We start from the raw sequence: 14,000 nt of genomic DNA, 5'->3' as shown, positions 1-14,000 counted from the left end.
ACTGAAGCTGGGTTTTTTTCAAAGCAATTGAGAATTATTATTCTTGTAATGATTGCTTCCTGTTCCTGTACTGAATTAAGCTGGGACAGCAGCAGTGTGGTTACAGGGCTTGTTTCCCCACTACCCTCCCACAATTTAATTTACCAGCTGCTGGAGATTGTCCAACAGGAGATACAGTCTGACTGGGAAAATCCTCACAGCGGAAACCATCACAACCTACAGGAGAAGGTACTGGCTTTAAATGATGAAATGGATTCAAATGAGATCTGGAAATGCTTCCAGGGTCCCAGACAAGAGCCAGTCCCTCCTCATGCCAGGCTTTGCTGAAGCTGAACCCCCTGGTACAGCTTCCCACAGCACCCCACTGGTGGAGCAGGACCCAGTATGGGTGGCTGGGGAACCAACCTGCAGAAGACCTTGCAGAACCAGGTGAGATCAATCACCCCAACATTTCCTGAGCCCACCCACTTAGGTACTGGTACAAGGCAAATGTCCAGCCTGGATGGGTAAGGAGGTTTTGGAGGAACTTAGGAACAAAAAAAGGATGTGTCATCTTTGGAAGGAGAGTCAAGTCTCTCAGGAAGTATTTAAGGGGGCTCCTAGAGCATGTAGGAAAAATAACAGAGAGGCCAAAACTCAGTTTGAACTTAAAATGGCAACTTCTGTAAAAGACAATAAAAAATGTTTTTACAAATATATTAATGGTAAAGGAAGGCTAAGACCAACCTTTGTTCTTCATTGGATAAGGGAGGGAACTTAGTAACTGCAGATGAGGAGAAGGAAGAAGTACTTAATACCTTCTTTGCCTCAGTCTTCAGTGGGAAAGCAGCTTGCCTTCAGGATAACTGTCCTCCTGGGCTGGGAGATGGTGTCAGGGAGCAGAATGGCCCCCTGTTATCCAGGAGGAGGCAGCCAGAGAACTGCTGAGCCACTTGGATGTTCATCTGTCTATGAGCAAGATGGGATCCATCCCAGGGTGATGAGAGAGCTGGCAGATGAGCTTGCGAAGCCGCTCTCCATCATTTACCACAATCCTGGCTCAGTGGTGAGGTTCCAGATGACTGGAAGCTGGCCATTCACAAAAAGGGTGTGAAGGAGGATCCTGGTAATTATAGGCCAGTCAGTCTGACCTCAGTACGTGGTAAGGTAATGGAGCAGTTTATACTGAGTGTCATCATGCAGCACTTACAGGACGGCCAGGGGATCAGACCCAGCCAGCATAGGTTTAGGAGGAAAGGCTGTGGATGTGTCTATTTGGCCTGCAGCAAGGCCTGTCTCCCACAGCACACTCCTGGAGAAGCTGGCAGCCCTTGGCTTGGACAGGAGCACTCTGCTGGGTTAAGAACTGGCTGGATGGTCAGGCCCAGGGAGTGGTGGTGAATGGTGCTGCATCCAGCTGGCAGACAGTCACCAGTGGTGTCCCTCAGGGGTCTGTGCCAGGGCCAGTTCTGTTCAGTGTTTTTATTGATGACATGGATGAGGGTATAGAGTCCTTCATTAGTAAATTTGCAGATGACACTAAGCTGGGAGGATGGCTCTGCAGAGAGACTTGGAATGGTTAGATGGATGGGCAGAGTCCAATGAGATGAAGTTTAATAAGTCGAAGTGCTGAGTCCTGCATTTTGGCCACAATAACCCAGTGGTACGGGATGGGGACAGTGTGGCTGGACAGTGCCCAGGCAGAAAATGACCTGGGGGTGCTGGTGAGAGCCAGCTGAACATGAGCCAGCAGTGTGCCCTGGTGGCCAAGAAGGCCAATGGCTCCTGGCCTGGATATAGTAGTGTGTCCACCAGGAGCAGGGAGGTCATTCTTCCCCTGTACCCGGCACTGGTGAGGCCGCTCCATCAGTGTTGTGTCCAGTTCTGGCCTCTCAGTTCAGGAAGGATGTTGAGATGCTTGAGCGCGTCCAGAGGAGGCAACGAGGCTGGTGAGGGGCTGGGAACACAAACCCTGTGAGGAATGGCTGAGGGAGCTGGGGTTGTTTAGCCTGGAGAAAAGGAGACTCAGAGGTGACCTTATCACCTATCACACTCAGGTGGGGGTCGGTCTCTTTCTCCAGACAGCAACTGACAGAACGAGAGGACACAGTCTCAAGTTGCGCCAAGGCAAATTTAGGTTGGACATTAGGAAAAAGTTCTTCATGGAAAGATTAATACTGGAATGTTCTGCCTGGGGAGATGGTGGAGTCACCATCCCTGGATGTGTTTAAAGAAAGACTGGATATGGCACTCGGTGCCATGGTTTAGTTGAGGTGTTAGGGCTGGGTTGGACTCGATGATCTTGAAGGTCTCTTCCAACCCAGTGATTCTGTGATTCTCTGTGATTTGGGGGGTTTTACACATCTTAGGGTAGAAGCATGAGGTACTGCCAGCCTGGTCCCAGGCTGCAAGACCCATGTGAGCGCAGTGTGCATGTGTTGTAGCATCAGGACTCCCACATCAAACCTTGGAGCCGTCTGAAATTGCAGCAGAGCTGCTGTGTGTCACAGAGGCATTAAGGGTGAAATGGCTCTTCTTTGTCTGTTTTCTCTGAAGAGGAAAAGCGAACAAGAATTTCAATTCCTGGGAGGAAACTAAGCGACGCTACCTGCTGGACCATGGTTTCTTTATAAAGGATAATACATTTGACATATGCCGGGAAACCACACTTGGGTGCCCCTGCTGACTGTGCAGGAATATGATCTTGCAGGGCTATGCATAGGATGTCTGCTTCCAGACCTGTTCCATTCCCAGACTCTGGAAATGCAGACAGATGTAGTAGCATGGTTGAGAAATCAGAGGTTCAACAGCTCCACAGATGACATTGCAATTAAAAGCGATAAAAATAAAAAATACAATGTTCAAGGTGTCAGTTTACAGTGATCTCGAGTTTCCAGTTTGTGGACAGTTGTTTGTTTTTAGAGAAGATGGTGTCCTGCTCCCAGCAAAGATATGTAAACATTTTCTACCAAGCCAGAATGATCTTCCTAGAGCTGTTGTCTCATGTCTACTTAGGCCTCAGAAGGCCTAAGAGCTTCAAGCATAGCCAGAAGTGAAAGAGAGTCCAACTTCATAATCACATTTGTGGTGTTGGTTTTTTTATTTGTTTATTTTTGTGTGTGTGTGTGTGCTAGAGGTCTTTTTGTTGCTGTTGGGTTTGTTTTAATGCTATGTCTATAGAATGCAGTCAAAGTGCATACTTTCTGAAAACTCAGAGATTTATGTGTTTCAGTCACTATTGATCTGGTGTGACTGGATCACTAGGAAAGAAAAATCTTCTGGGCAGTTCAACTGAACAGAATCTGAGGGGGAAAAAAAAAAGGCCAGAGAAATGCTTTTGGATTAGTAAGTTTGCATGGTTAAGACTACTTGACCTGTTGTTAAGTTTTATACCTCAGAGCTCTGCTGGGAAGCTTTGTCAGCTTCTGAAAGGCTGGAGGTCATACTGGAAAGCTCCTAAGCCTTGTCTGATTTGTGTGGGAAGAGCAGAGAGCAGGATCAGACTTCAAGGTACAGGAACACAAACACGTGAGACAGTGCAGAGCTCTGAGGGCTGAGCAAGCCTGTCTTGCCGGGCTCTGTGCTCAGCACACACAGGTTTGTGTGGCTCAGTATGGCTCTGCTTGCTGCAAAACCCCCACCAGTGCCATCATTAACCCTGGGGACAGCAGGATGAATGATGCACCCACTTTCTGCACCGAGATTTGGGGGGGGTGGGGGGGTGTGTGTCAATTTACAATGCAAATAAAAGCTGTTGGATTTCCAAGAATGATGTTCAGCAGAAGCTACTCATTACAGAAAGGAGAAGGTCCTGAATATCCCCAGCTATTGGAAGGCTGGGAGGAATTTGCTTTAGATAAATGCAATGACAGGAACCCAGAAGCAGGGATAAACTCTGCTGGTTCGTAGTGATGTTGATTTTGCAGCTGTATCTGCCAAAGCCCAGGGCTGTGCCTGGCCGGCCGGCTCGTACTTGGCAGATGCGCATGCGTCTGTCGCAATAACCAGAAGGAAATGTTACTCAGCCCCACTTCCTCAAGGGTCTGTGGCAGAGAGGAATCCGTGATCCCACGGCGAGAGGCTGCGAGGAAGACTGTGAGGTACAGATGTGCTGTGGGGAGCTCACAGGGAGCTCTCACAGGCCAGCTGTGGTTTACTTTTGAAGGTGTTGCTGCAGCCAGGGCACCTTTGCCATGCAGAGCAAGGGTTGAGCAGGCTCATCCAGCCTGGCAAGCACAAGGCTGATGCCTTCAGCTCCTGAGGGTGGTGACTGGGCAGCCTGAAGACAGAACTGTGCCAGGCAAGTGGCACATGCTGGGCTCTGACAGCCTTCCCAGGGTGCAGCTGAGAGGGGAGGGTTGGACACACAGGAAGTTCAGGATTTCATAGCTTGTGGGCTTGGCTTTATGGTCTGCTGAAGGGTTACCTGCTTGCACTTTGTCATACTGTAAGTTCTGTTTGTATCTTCATTCATTCATCTTTTCTTCTTGTGTAAGGGAAAAGCTAGCATGAGGTTGCTTTTTAAGTATGAACTTTTCTCTGTATAAAGTAATTCCCATTAAGATATAAAAAGTAAATGTACAGTTGCACAAGACCATATAGTGAGATCTTCAGCAAAATGGAAGTGTGAATGGTAGTGAAGGACACTACCTGTCTTGCTGGTGAAATATTTCTGTCTGCTTTTTTTAAGTGTTTGGCTCTGTTTATTTCTATTTGTGATTAGCTGGTGAAAATCCCAGCATGGAGAGGAATGCTGGAAAGTGAAAAGGGAATCAAGTGGCCAGCGGACGGTTTTGCAAGCTCATGTGATTAGGGCAGACTGGGAGCCCCAAGTCCCGGCAGGGAAGCTGGAAGGGGTTAGCAGGAGTTATCTGGAGTGGGGATAGAAGGAAAAGAGAGGGGAGCAGCAGTGGAAAAAAGCTGTCTGGAAACACCATCTCACCCCATTTCCCTGATCTCCTTTCCATTTCCCCTCTCCCCACTTCCCCCCTCAAATGCCACCCTTTAAATCCACAAACTTCAAATTCTTCAGCTGTGCTGGTAGCAGAAGCATCATGGTGCTGTGCAGAGGGGAAAACGGGGACAGCCATGTCCAAATAATCTCATGGTTGTGCTGGATCTCTTGAACGCCCTGCAATACAAGAGAAGAATAATTTGGAGCATTTTTCTAGGAGCAGGCCTGGCCAGTGTTACTGTGTACACAGATAGTGCTGGAACAAGGTTTGTCTGCAAAGGAGACCTGGGTTCTTCCTCGCTTTTTGTTCTGGCAGTCCAGGACTGCCACGCCTTTGTTTTGTGGACCTTTGCACTGTAAACAGCTCTATGAGGGAGCTGCTCCTGTAAAGATTTCCTCTCACTGGCCTGCTCTGAATACCTTTGATCCCTGCCAAAGAATAAAGGGCATCAGAGCTGGACACATGATCATTTCCAGTTTCTGTTTCAATATCACGTTCAGATTCTTCAGGCAGCTTAGAGCAGCTCCACAGACTCTTGGAATCTCAACGGCTGGCAGCTTTTGGCTATGGATATGTGATCCATGATAGGTAATGTTGTAGGGGCATTAAATTGGTGAGATACATTAAAAAAGTGTTGTCTGAGTCCAAAACTGGGAGTGATGAACAGTGATGCTCAGCAAGGATGCTAAGTAAAATCCTATGAGTTGGAATTAGCAATGATTACCTGCTTCATGTTCTTCTGTTTGTAGGTGCTGTGTCTAGAATAGAGTGCAGAGCAGAGACTTTGCTGGTAAGTAATGATATCCCCTACTCCAAGTGAGAGCTGCTCTCTCATTCCCTATCCTCAGCAGGACAGCAGGGAGAAAATAGGATGGGAAAATTAATCATTTGAGATAAAGCCAAGGTGAACATTGGGCAAGATAGACTTGACCTGGGGGAAGTTAATTTATTGCCAATTAAAATAGATTTAAATTGTGAGAAAAGAAAATTAGATCTCCTACTTACCCTCTCCCATCCTGCTGGACTTCCAGGTTCAACTTCATTCCTTCATTCCTGACTTTTCTACCCTCTCCTACCAAAGGATCACAGAGGGGAAGGGAAATGGATTTTGTCCTCAGTCTCTAAGATTTGCCATCTTCACCTCCAATGTTCTCAAAATTTCCCATGATTCAGTGTGGTTCACTTCCCATGGGCTCCAGTCCTTCAGGATAAACGTGCTCTAGCACGGGTTCTTCTCCATGGACTGCAGCTTCCCTTGGGGCCTGTCCACAGGCTGCAGCATGGGCTTCTTCATGGGCTGCAGTGTGAATCTCTGCTCCATGGATCTCCACGGGCTTCAGGGGAACAGCTGTCTCACCATGGCCTTCTTTGTGGGCTGCAGGAGAATCTTTGTGTCAAATGTACTTTCTTAAAAGTAAGAAAGTGTTTTTTAGGAAGATATATTTTAGGGAAAATCAGTGGCACAGGTCCAAGCCAGAGCAGTCAGGGTCATTTCTGTGGTGTTTACCATGCCCTGTAAACATCCAAACACCAGTTCCTCAGTTCTGGGGCAAACTTGCACTTCCCAGCTGGAGGGGGTCTCCTTTTTTGAGAAGTGAATAGATTTCTGATCAGACCAGGGATACTGCACAACTTGACAGCTTTGGAAAAGACATCTAGTTTGATCTGGATTTCTTTTCCAATGCAGGGCAGAGCAAGCAGCCAGGTGCCCATCTGCTCTTCTGCACTTGAGTTGTCTCCTGACCCATCTGTCTGCTCCTGAAATGGAGTATGTCTGGTATTGGCTCGATGATTCCAAGCAGTGGATTGAGTACGGGAAAGAGGTGAAATTCATTTGCTGTTCATGCCAAAAGCTTTTGTTAAGCCATCTTTGGAGAGTTGTTTAGAGCGCGTTGTTCTGCAGCTGGTGTGTTCTACACGCACCACTGGGTGCCCTTGCAGTGCTGCTCCAATGCCTGTGTGGAATTGTCTTTTTAATTGTCCCTCAAAGCAGGACTGGAACTCTGTGAAAGCTTTCAAGGGACTGGCTTTGAAAGTGGGTGCATTTTCCAGAGCTGACAAACATCATTTGGCTGGAGCTGACCACACAGGCTGAAGGCTGCTTTGTTGCTGTTGTTAGAAGCAGCTGTGCTCAGTGGGGTACCCCTCCATTGCTGTAGAACAAAATGCTTGAAGCCATAGAGACTTGCTACAAAACATCATCCTGTCACAGGGGCCTGGGGAAAACATTGGTATTTCCCCACGGTGACACCTAAACCGGAGGGTGGTTTCTAACATGTATAATTTCCTTGTTCTTTCTGCAGCACCCAGATCACGTCACTGCCACTGTAACATCTGCATTTCTGGAGAAGGAATATCTAGCTGACAAGAATGGTGTCATCTTTTTCAGGGCTGGTTCTCAGAAGTATAAGTTAGACTTTGCAGGTGAAGTATCTCCTTGTTTAAAGTTCATTACACAGAGCAGCTGGCATGAATGTTTTCACACAATGTCTGTATCTCTTCAAACAGCTCTTCTTCCTCCTGCAAATTTTCTCCAAGCAGAACTTGAGCAGTAGGTAAATTTCTCTGCAGTTTTGGGATGCTCCACTTGGAGTTCTCACTTGGGCATCTGTAGTCAAAAAAATATACCTGAAAATATTGTACATTCAGAAGAGTTGAGAATAAATGCTTCATGGCACCTTGGCTTACACATTTGGGTTTATACACCTGAAAAGGAAGAATGAGAAATGAGAAAAAAAAAAAAAAAAAAGGCACTGAAAAGTCAAAAGTTGAAGAAGTGAGCCTATGGTGAACATCTTGCAAGCTACTTACAGGAGAGAAAGCATTGTGCAGCAAACACAAATTTAGGGCTGGTTGCACAGAGAGAGAAATGGGGATATGAGAAATGCTTTTCTGTTTCTAATTTATTTACCCGTCTTAAAACTCCTGTTAGCTTTCCAAACTTTAAATGTTTCCTGGCATGAATAAAGACTGGTATTTAAAGGAGGAAACAATGGATAATCAGCCATGTCACATAGCATGTTCTCTGTGATATTGTTACACGACCAAGAAGAGAGGGCAGGCTTTCCTTTTAGCACCATGGAGCAGCCCTGTGCTGCCAGGAAAGCCAGGTTTGTGGCCCCATTGCACTGAAAATTATTTTCTGCTGCAGGCCTGCCATCAGATGTGGTTTTCTCTGGCCAGCAGTCTGGATGTGAATACCAGTGCAGGTGCAGTTAGTGCTTGGTTGCCTTTAAGTTTTACAACCTGTGCTAACAAGTGGTTAACCTTGCTGATCTCCAAGTAGGAGCAGTGCAAGAGGGAATGAAGTTTGAACTGGGGTGGGTGGGATAGAGAGAGCTCCACAATGCAATATTCAAGGCTATCTCCTCTTTTATTTTTACTTAATATTTAAGAGCCTCTCCCTAGACAATGAATTATCTCATTATTGAGTTATTGTGTTTTTCTTCAAGACATGATCCAAACAAATCTGCTCTTTCAAACTCAAAGAAGTGTTATTCGACTGCCTAAACAGCCTGAAGGTGGACAAGATGGAAGGTAATGCACATTCACTGTTTAACAGTGTCTCTAGAGGACAGCACCTGTCTGCTAAGAATTTCCTCCTACCTGCCTAGAATGCTATTTTGTATTTCTTAAATTCATTTCTAGATACCTTTTCCTGACTGGTTTAACAGTACATTTTGCAGTGACAGTATTTGTAAATTATGCAATGCTTCTGTAAAGCTGTCTGGAGGGATGTTTGGTGGCAGTCCCTGGCAGCTGTGAGAGACCACTGGAGTAGATCTGCTCTCTCTGTGAGAGGCAAGGCCACATAGGGCTGACACAACCGTGCCAGGAGCTTTTATTCCTTGATTTATGCCCCAACACTAATAAAAAAACTGTACAGCTATTAGGAGTGAGGGACTGCCAATCCCAAGAGCTGTGGTGCATATGGATGTGATCCCTTGAAAAGCTGAGGATAAACTAAAACTCAGAACAGGCAAATCCACTGAAATGAAGTGAATTAGGGGCACTTACTTGGGATACCCTATCTTATGGTTTTTTCTAAGAGAAGTTCAGCTTAACAGAATTTGAACACATCTGCTATAAATGTTATTTGTGGTACTGATTTATTTTAATAAGATCTGTCTCTGCTTTAGAAACTCACCAGAAGACAAAGCATGTGAAGCTAAAGGTTCAAATAAAGTGTTGGTTCAACCTAAGGTGTGTTCATTCACAAAGCAAACACACTGTAGCTCCTGAATGGATGTCTGAAGGGTGCTTTAGAGCCTGTGGTTAAAGTCTCTGGAAGGGGGATTTGGTTAGGAGTATCACCAGCTGACTGGCTCCTTTTTCTATTCTGTAGCCAAAACACGACTCTCTCGCATCCTGTCTATCCTCCACAGTGGGACAAAACTGCTCTACCTGATATCGGGTTCAAGGTAGGACTTTCCAGCTCCCCAGTGGATGGGGAGACCTCTGTCCTGTACTGATTTTTCCAAGAGCACAATTCAAGGCAATTGAGATGTTACCAGCTTTTAAAAATGTATCTTTTAAAATAAGCAACTATGATGTGAAACCTGACCAACAGTTTAATATTCAGAATAGACATGTATTTCCTTGGAGGCTCACTGAGATCCCCTATGATGCCACACAGGGTAAAAAAGGCCATTGCTGCTCATACCTGTCCTTTGCACTCTCTCAAGGCACTTCATCCTCTGATAAAGCAGATTAATTGCATCTGAAGGGGGTATTTTTTCTCTCACTTTGGGGCAGGATGTTACTTGCTGTAGTAAAACTGTAGCTTAGCCCTGTAGGGAAGGAGCTAGAGTGTCAGGTGAAACTTTCACTCTGTTTCAGCCTGAATATTGCTGTGTGTTTCAACTTCAGTTTACTCTGAACTAAAAGTAGTCCAGATGTGGAGGTGCATCCTCTAAAGGAAGCTCTCATGGGATTGCACTGGTTTCCCTCAGTCGGCACCTGGGCTTCCCCATGGGGAGTGATGGTAAAGGAGGGTTAACAGGAAAAACAGGAGCAGCTTGTGATTTTTCTGGTAGGGCTTTTCAGCAGATGTGAGAAGGTTGATGAGTCCTTTGGAAGGACTGGGAGTTGATACTCTTAGTAATACCTTATTCTTAGTGTTTTAAAAATTTTCAGTTGATACAGCTCAGTTATGATTCCCAAGAATATAGAAAAATCAAGAGTCTGTTTGAGAAGACAATGAAAAATTACTGCATCAACCAACTGCAGAGGATCCAGAACCCAACACTTTGGGACATTTTTCAGTGGTTTGTATCTATTTTATTTCATTATCCTTACTGTATGAGAAGACTGGTATTTCCTGATCTGTTGTCCTCCATAGACTACATTTGGAGCTGCCAAATTCAGCAGAGGTGAGGCTGCCATGTATCTCTCTTCCCAGGTCTGGCTGGTGGCCCAGATTTATGACTGCCCCAAAACCTGGGTCTCTGAGGCTGAGGCTTCCCTGGGGCAGTCTTGGAAGGAGACTGGGGCACCTCTTTCTGTGCCTGGGCTGTTAAGGTTGCATCTGTGTTCTTTTGTGTGTGTGGAAATGGGCCTTTTATCCCTAGCAAGATGTGTGTGTGATTCCTGCTAGTGTTATTCAAAAAAGCAAATTATTTTCCTTCATCATAACTGAGCTTTGGTGTTTCAGGTTTATTCTTTTGGTTTTAGTGTCTTCCACATAGGAGTTAAAAAAAGAAAGAAAAAAACAGGAGAGGTGTTTTTTGTGATAAAGGGGCAGAGATTATACAGTCTTCACTGTATAATACAGTCTTCATACAGCTCAGTTTTATAATCATATTTTTATATTGAGGATTTATGTAACATGGGAACTGACCAATTCCCAGTCAAGAGATGTTTGTCTCTTTACTCTCTCATGTGGTATGAAGTTGTGGGTGACACAGTCCATAGTGATGCTGAGAACTTTTTGTTTTGCTGGCAGGAGCCAGCTGTTCAGCAGGGTACCAGCAGAAGCGCAAAGCAGGCAGTAACCCCACTGAGAGTGGTGTCACTGTTCCTCCATAACCCAGAAGTAGGAAGAGTTGAGTTGGGAAACTCTCCTTGTTTGAACCAGGATAACAAGTAATTTTGTTGTTTGTTTGTTTGGATTTTTTGTTTTTTGTTTTTTTTTTTGTTTTTTTTTTTAATTTTGTCTCTAGGCAAAAAGAAAAGATGAGGAAGCTCCATCAATTGAAAGTGGTAAATGAAAGGCTCCTGTTCCATGGCACAAATCCATCCCATGTGTCTGCCATCTGTGAGCAGAACTTTGACTGGAGACTCTGTGGGACTCATGGGACGATGTATGGAAAAGGTACAAGTGCAGAAGGGTGTAGGGGATGTAGCAGCAGGGACTGCAGAGCCCAGCCAGGCTGGGGGATGTGGGTGCAGAGTGAGACACCCATGTACTCTTGCCTTTAAGGCACTCTCACCTGCGTACATCACCCAGCACCCAAAGCAATCCCATCCCAGGAAGGGCTAAAACCACCTCTCTTTGCCTCGGGTACCTGCTCTTGGACAGGTATGATGGGAGGCGGATGGCGAAATGCAGACTGGAGTTTGTCGGTACTTTACAGTAAGCCAGTGTGGGAATTCCTGGCAAGAATGTTCCCACACGTTGTAGGGCTAGCTGGGGTTGTTGAATTGCTGTCTGCCAAAGTGCTGTTATCACATGTTTGTCCCTTGGCTGGTGTATTATCTGACCTGCGGCTTTTTCTGCTCCCTAGGAAGCTACTTTGCCAGAGATGCCAGCTATTCCCACGAGTACTGTTCCTCTCACAGTGGGCGCTACAGAATGTTCGTAGCTCAGGTTCTTGTTGGAGACTTTGTGCAGGGGAACCCTGAGTACTGCCGCCCTCCACCCAGAGCCAAAAATTCAAACAGACTTTATGACAGCTGTGTGGATGACCCGACAGACCCTTCCATCTTTGTCATCTTTGAGAAGCAACAAGTTTACCCTGCCTATATCTTGGAGTACAGCACTGAGACCAGCTGTGTGGTCCTGTAATGAATGGTGGAATGTCCTTTGAATTCACACTGAATAAATTACTCTTCAGTACATTTTTTTTAATGTTTGTTTAATTTTAGTTGTAGCTTTCGAACACTTTGTAATGCAATGAACTAGTACCAATCCCCTGATGGCTTTAGGGTCATAGTTTTTTGTTAGGGGCGATTTTTTCCCCATAACCAGTGCTAATCTTTACCATCCACCATCTGTCTAGCCTGGAATGGGGACATACCTGCCTTGCATATTGTGACACCTGCTGAGTTAAAATCACCTTGATCCACTGATATGTTCACCTAGGGGTTGATTCCTGCCTGTAATGATGCTGATATGCCAAAGGGAGGCTGGGCAGGGAATGTGGAAGGAAAAGTGAAAGTACCTACATCATGGTGGTCAAGAGAGGAATTATGGCCTGCCTTTCAAGTAAATAACAGGAAGCTCCTGCATCCTAAAGGCTTTGTAATGAATATTGGCAAAGAACTTTGCTTTGTTTCCTGGTCACATTGCTGACATCTCTTCTTACCTTGTTCTGCTGTGTCAAGTCTGCATGTCTCTGTAACACTCACTCCTTCCTCTGTCCACACTGGATTTAGGTCAAGGAAAGCAGGGATATGGCAGCTGCTGAAGTTAGATTCCCCCCAATGCCATGACACCAGCAGTGAGGAAGTCCATGGTGGGCTGAATAATGGCACACAGCAGTGTCCCACCAGGCTGTGGAGCCAGCTCCTGCAGCAGTGAGTGATGAGACACAGGGGCTTTGTGAGGGCTGGCTGCTGGCACCTCCTTGCCACCCTGCAGGCTGACACTGGTGGTGGCTGTTCTGGATTACCCTGCTGCTGCCTGGCACTCCCAATGATGGAGAAGTTCCCTGGTGTTGTGTACTCCAGCTAGGATGGACAGTGGGGAAAGCTTGAATTATGGTCATAGTACTTGAAACTTGGTGGATAATGGGATAACATTCGGGATGACTGATAGCATGGAAACAAAAATGAATGGCTTATTTTAAAACAGTTGTGATGTATAAGTTGTAATTCAGCAGAGGAGTCACAAATGGTTCACTTGTGTGTGCCATAGCTGGGAGGAACCAAGAGGAGGGCTGTGTGTAGGATTTCATCAGCTTTCCTAAAGCTGCTATCTTCAGGCTTAATCAGTGCCTTTAGAAAATTTGGAAAGACTGCAATAAGTCCCTAAGATGCAGTAATTCATGCACTTCCATGTCACACTGCTTTTGCAGAAGCCTAAATATTGTTCTTTTGCAAATTAGTTATCAAGTCTTGTCAGTCACAGGTGAGCAGAGAACTTTCCAGGCAGTCAGGAGGTGAAAATGAAAGCCACTTGAAGTGGATGAGAAGGGACTGAACGGTGACCATTTTCAGCTGTCACCCTGCATTGGTCCTTGCAACATTCCACAGATTTCCTCCATGGCTTCATCAACTTAAGGGGGCTTGGATGTGCAGCCTTTGGGCAGGACAAGGGCAGGGGGATGGAGGGTTTGGGAAGAGTTTTGCTATTATACAAAATACTCTGTGGAATTATGCCCATGTATAAATCATCTTCCCTCATTCTTCTCCTCCATGACAGAAGAAACCACTCATCATGTGGGAGAGAGTTGTTTCCAGCAAGGTGGTCTTCAGAGTATGATAGCGAAATTCCTCAGAGGCAGGAGAAGGTAAGGAAAAGCCTGCTGAGAAGCAGGGCAGCCACAGGAAAAGGGGGGGGTTGTTGATCTGAAAAAGAAGAAACCAGGCAGAGAACAGAGGACAGGTGCAAACATGCACAGTTTGGAAGAAAATGAGATTTTCCAGTAAGTCAAAACTATTTCTGACTGCAGGGAGAGTTTCTCACAGCCTCCATCTGCCTCCAGAATTAGGTGCTGGGTGTTATATTGAGAAGATCAGGCAGGATCTGGCGTGAGCAGCTCTAACAGTGTGCAGTGGTGTGGCACTGCAGGTGCTGGAGTACTGGATCTGACATGGAAATTCTCCTTGAGGAGCCCTTTCAGGGTCACCCTCTGGACTCTTCCTTTGTGCCACTGCCCAAAGGAGCAGTTCTGCCTCCAGGTG

The 14,000-nt window shown here is 45.9% G+C and overlaps 1 protein-coding gene across 6 annotated transcripts; it reads left to right on the top strand.

The window, feature by feature from the left end:
• Window positions 1-54: 54 nt before the first annotated feature.
• LOC107205030 (protein mono-ADP-ribosyltransferase PARP12-like) lies at window positions 55-11,993 on the top strand. 6 transcript variants are annotated; one of them, XM_033514389.1, is made up of 9 exons: window positions 371-429; window positions 5,684-5,724; window positions 6,622-6,757; window positions 7,238-7,358; window positions 8,387-8,471; window positions 9,280-9,355; window positions 10,071-10,201; window positions 11,096-11,247; window positions 11,660-11,993. In XM_033514389.1, exons 3-9 carry the CDS (start codon window positions 6,698-6,700, stop codon window positions 11,938-11,940), a joined length of 906 nt encoding a protein of 301 aa, XP_033370280.1. In that variant the 5' UTR covers window positions 371-429; window positions 5,684-5,724; window positions 6,622-6,697; the 3' UTR covers window positions 11,941-11,993. The 6 variants fall into 6 exon arrangements, with proteins under 6 accessions (XP_015484603.1, XP_033370280.1, XP_015484604.1 ...); XM_015629118.2 differs by lacking the exon at window positions 371-429 and adding an exon at window positions 3,972-4,079; XM_015629120.3 differs by lacking the exon at window positions 371-429 and adding an exon at window positions 4,408-4,426.
• The last annotated feature ends 2,007 nt before the right edge of the window (window positions 11,994-14,000 follow it).

The sequence above is a fragment of the Parus major genome, chromosome 1A (genome assembly GCF_001522545.3).
Source record: "Parus major isolate Abel chromosome 1A, Parus_major1.1, whole genome shotgun sequence".
Classification (NCBI taxonomy): Eukaryota; Metazoa; Chordata; class Aves; order Passeriformes; family Paridae; genus Parus; species Parus major.
Note: the sequence above shows the minus strand (reverse complement) of the source record. Positions and strands in the feature narration are given on the sequence as shown.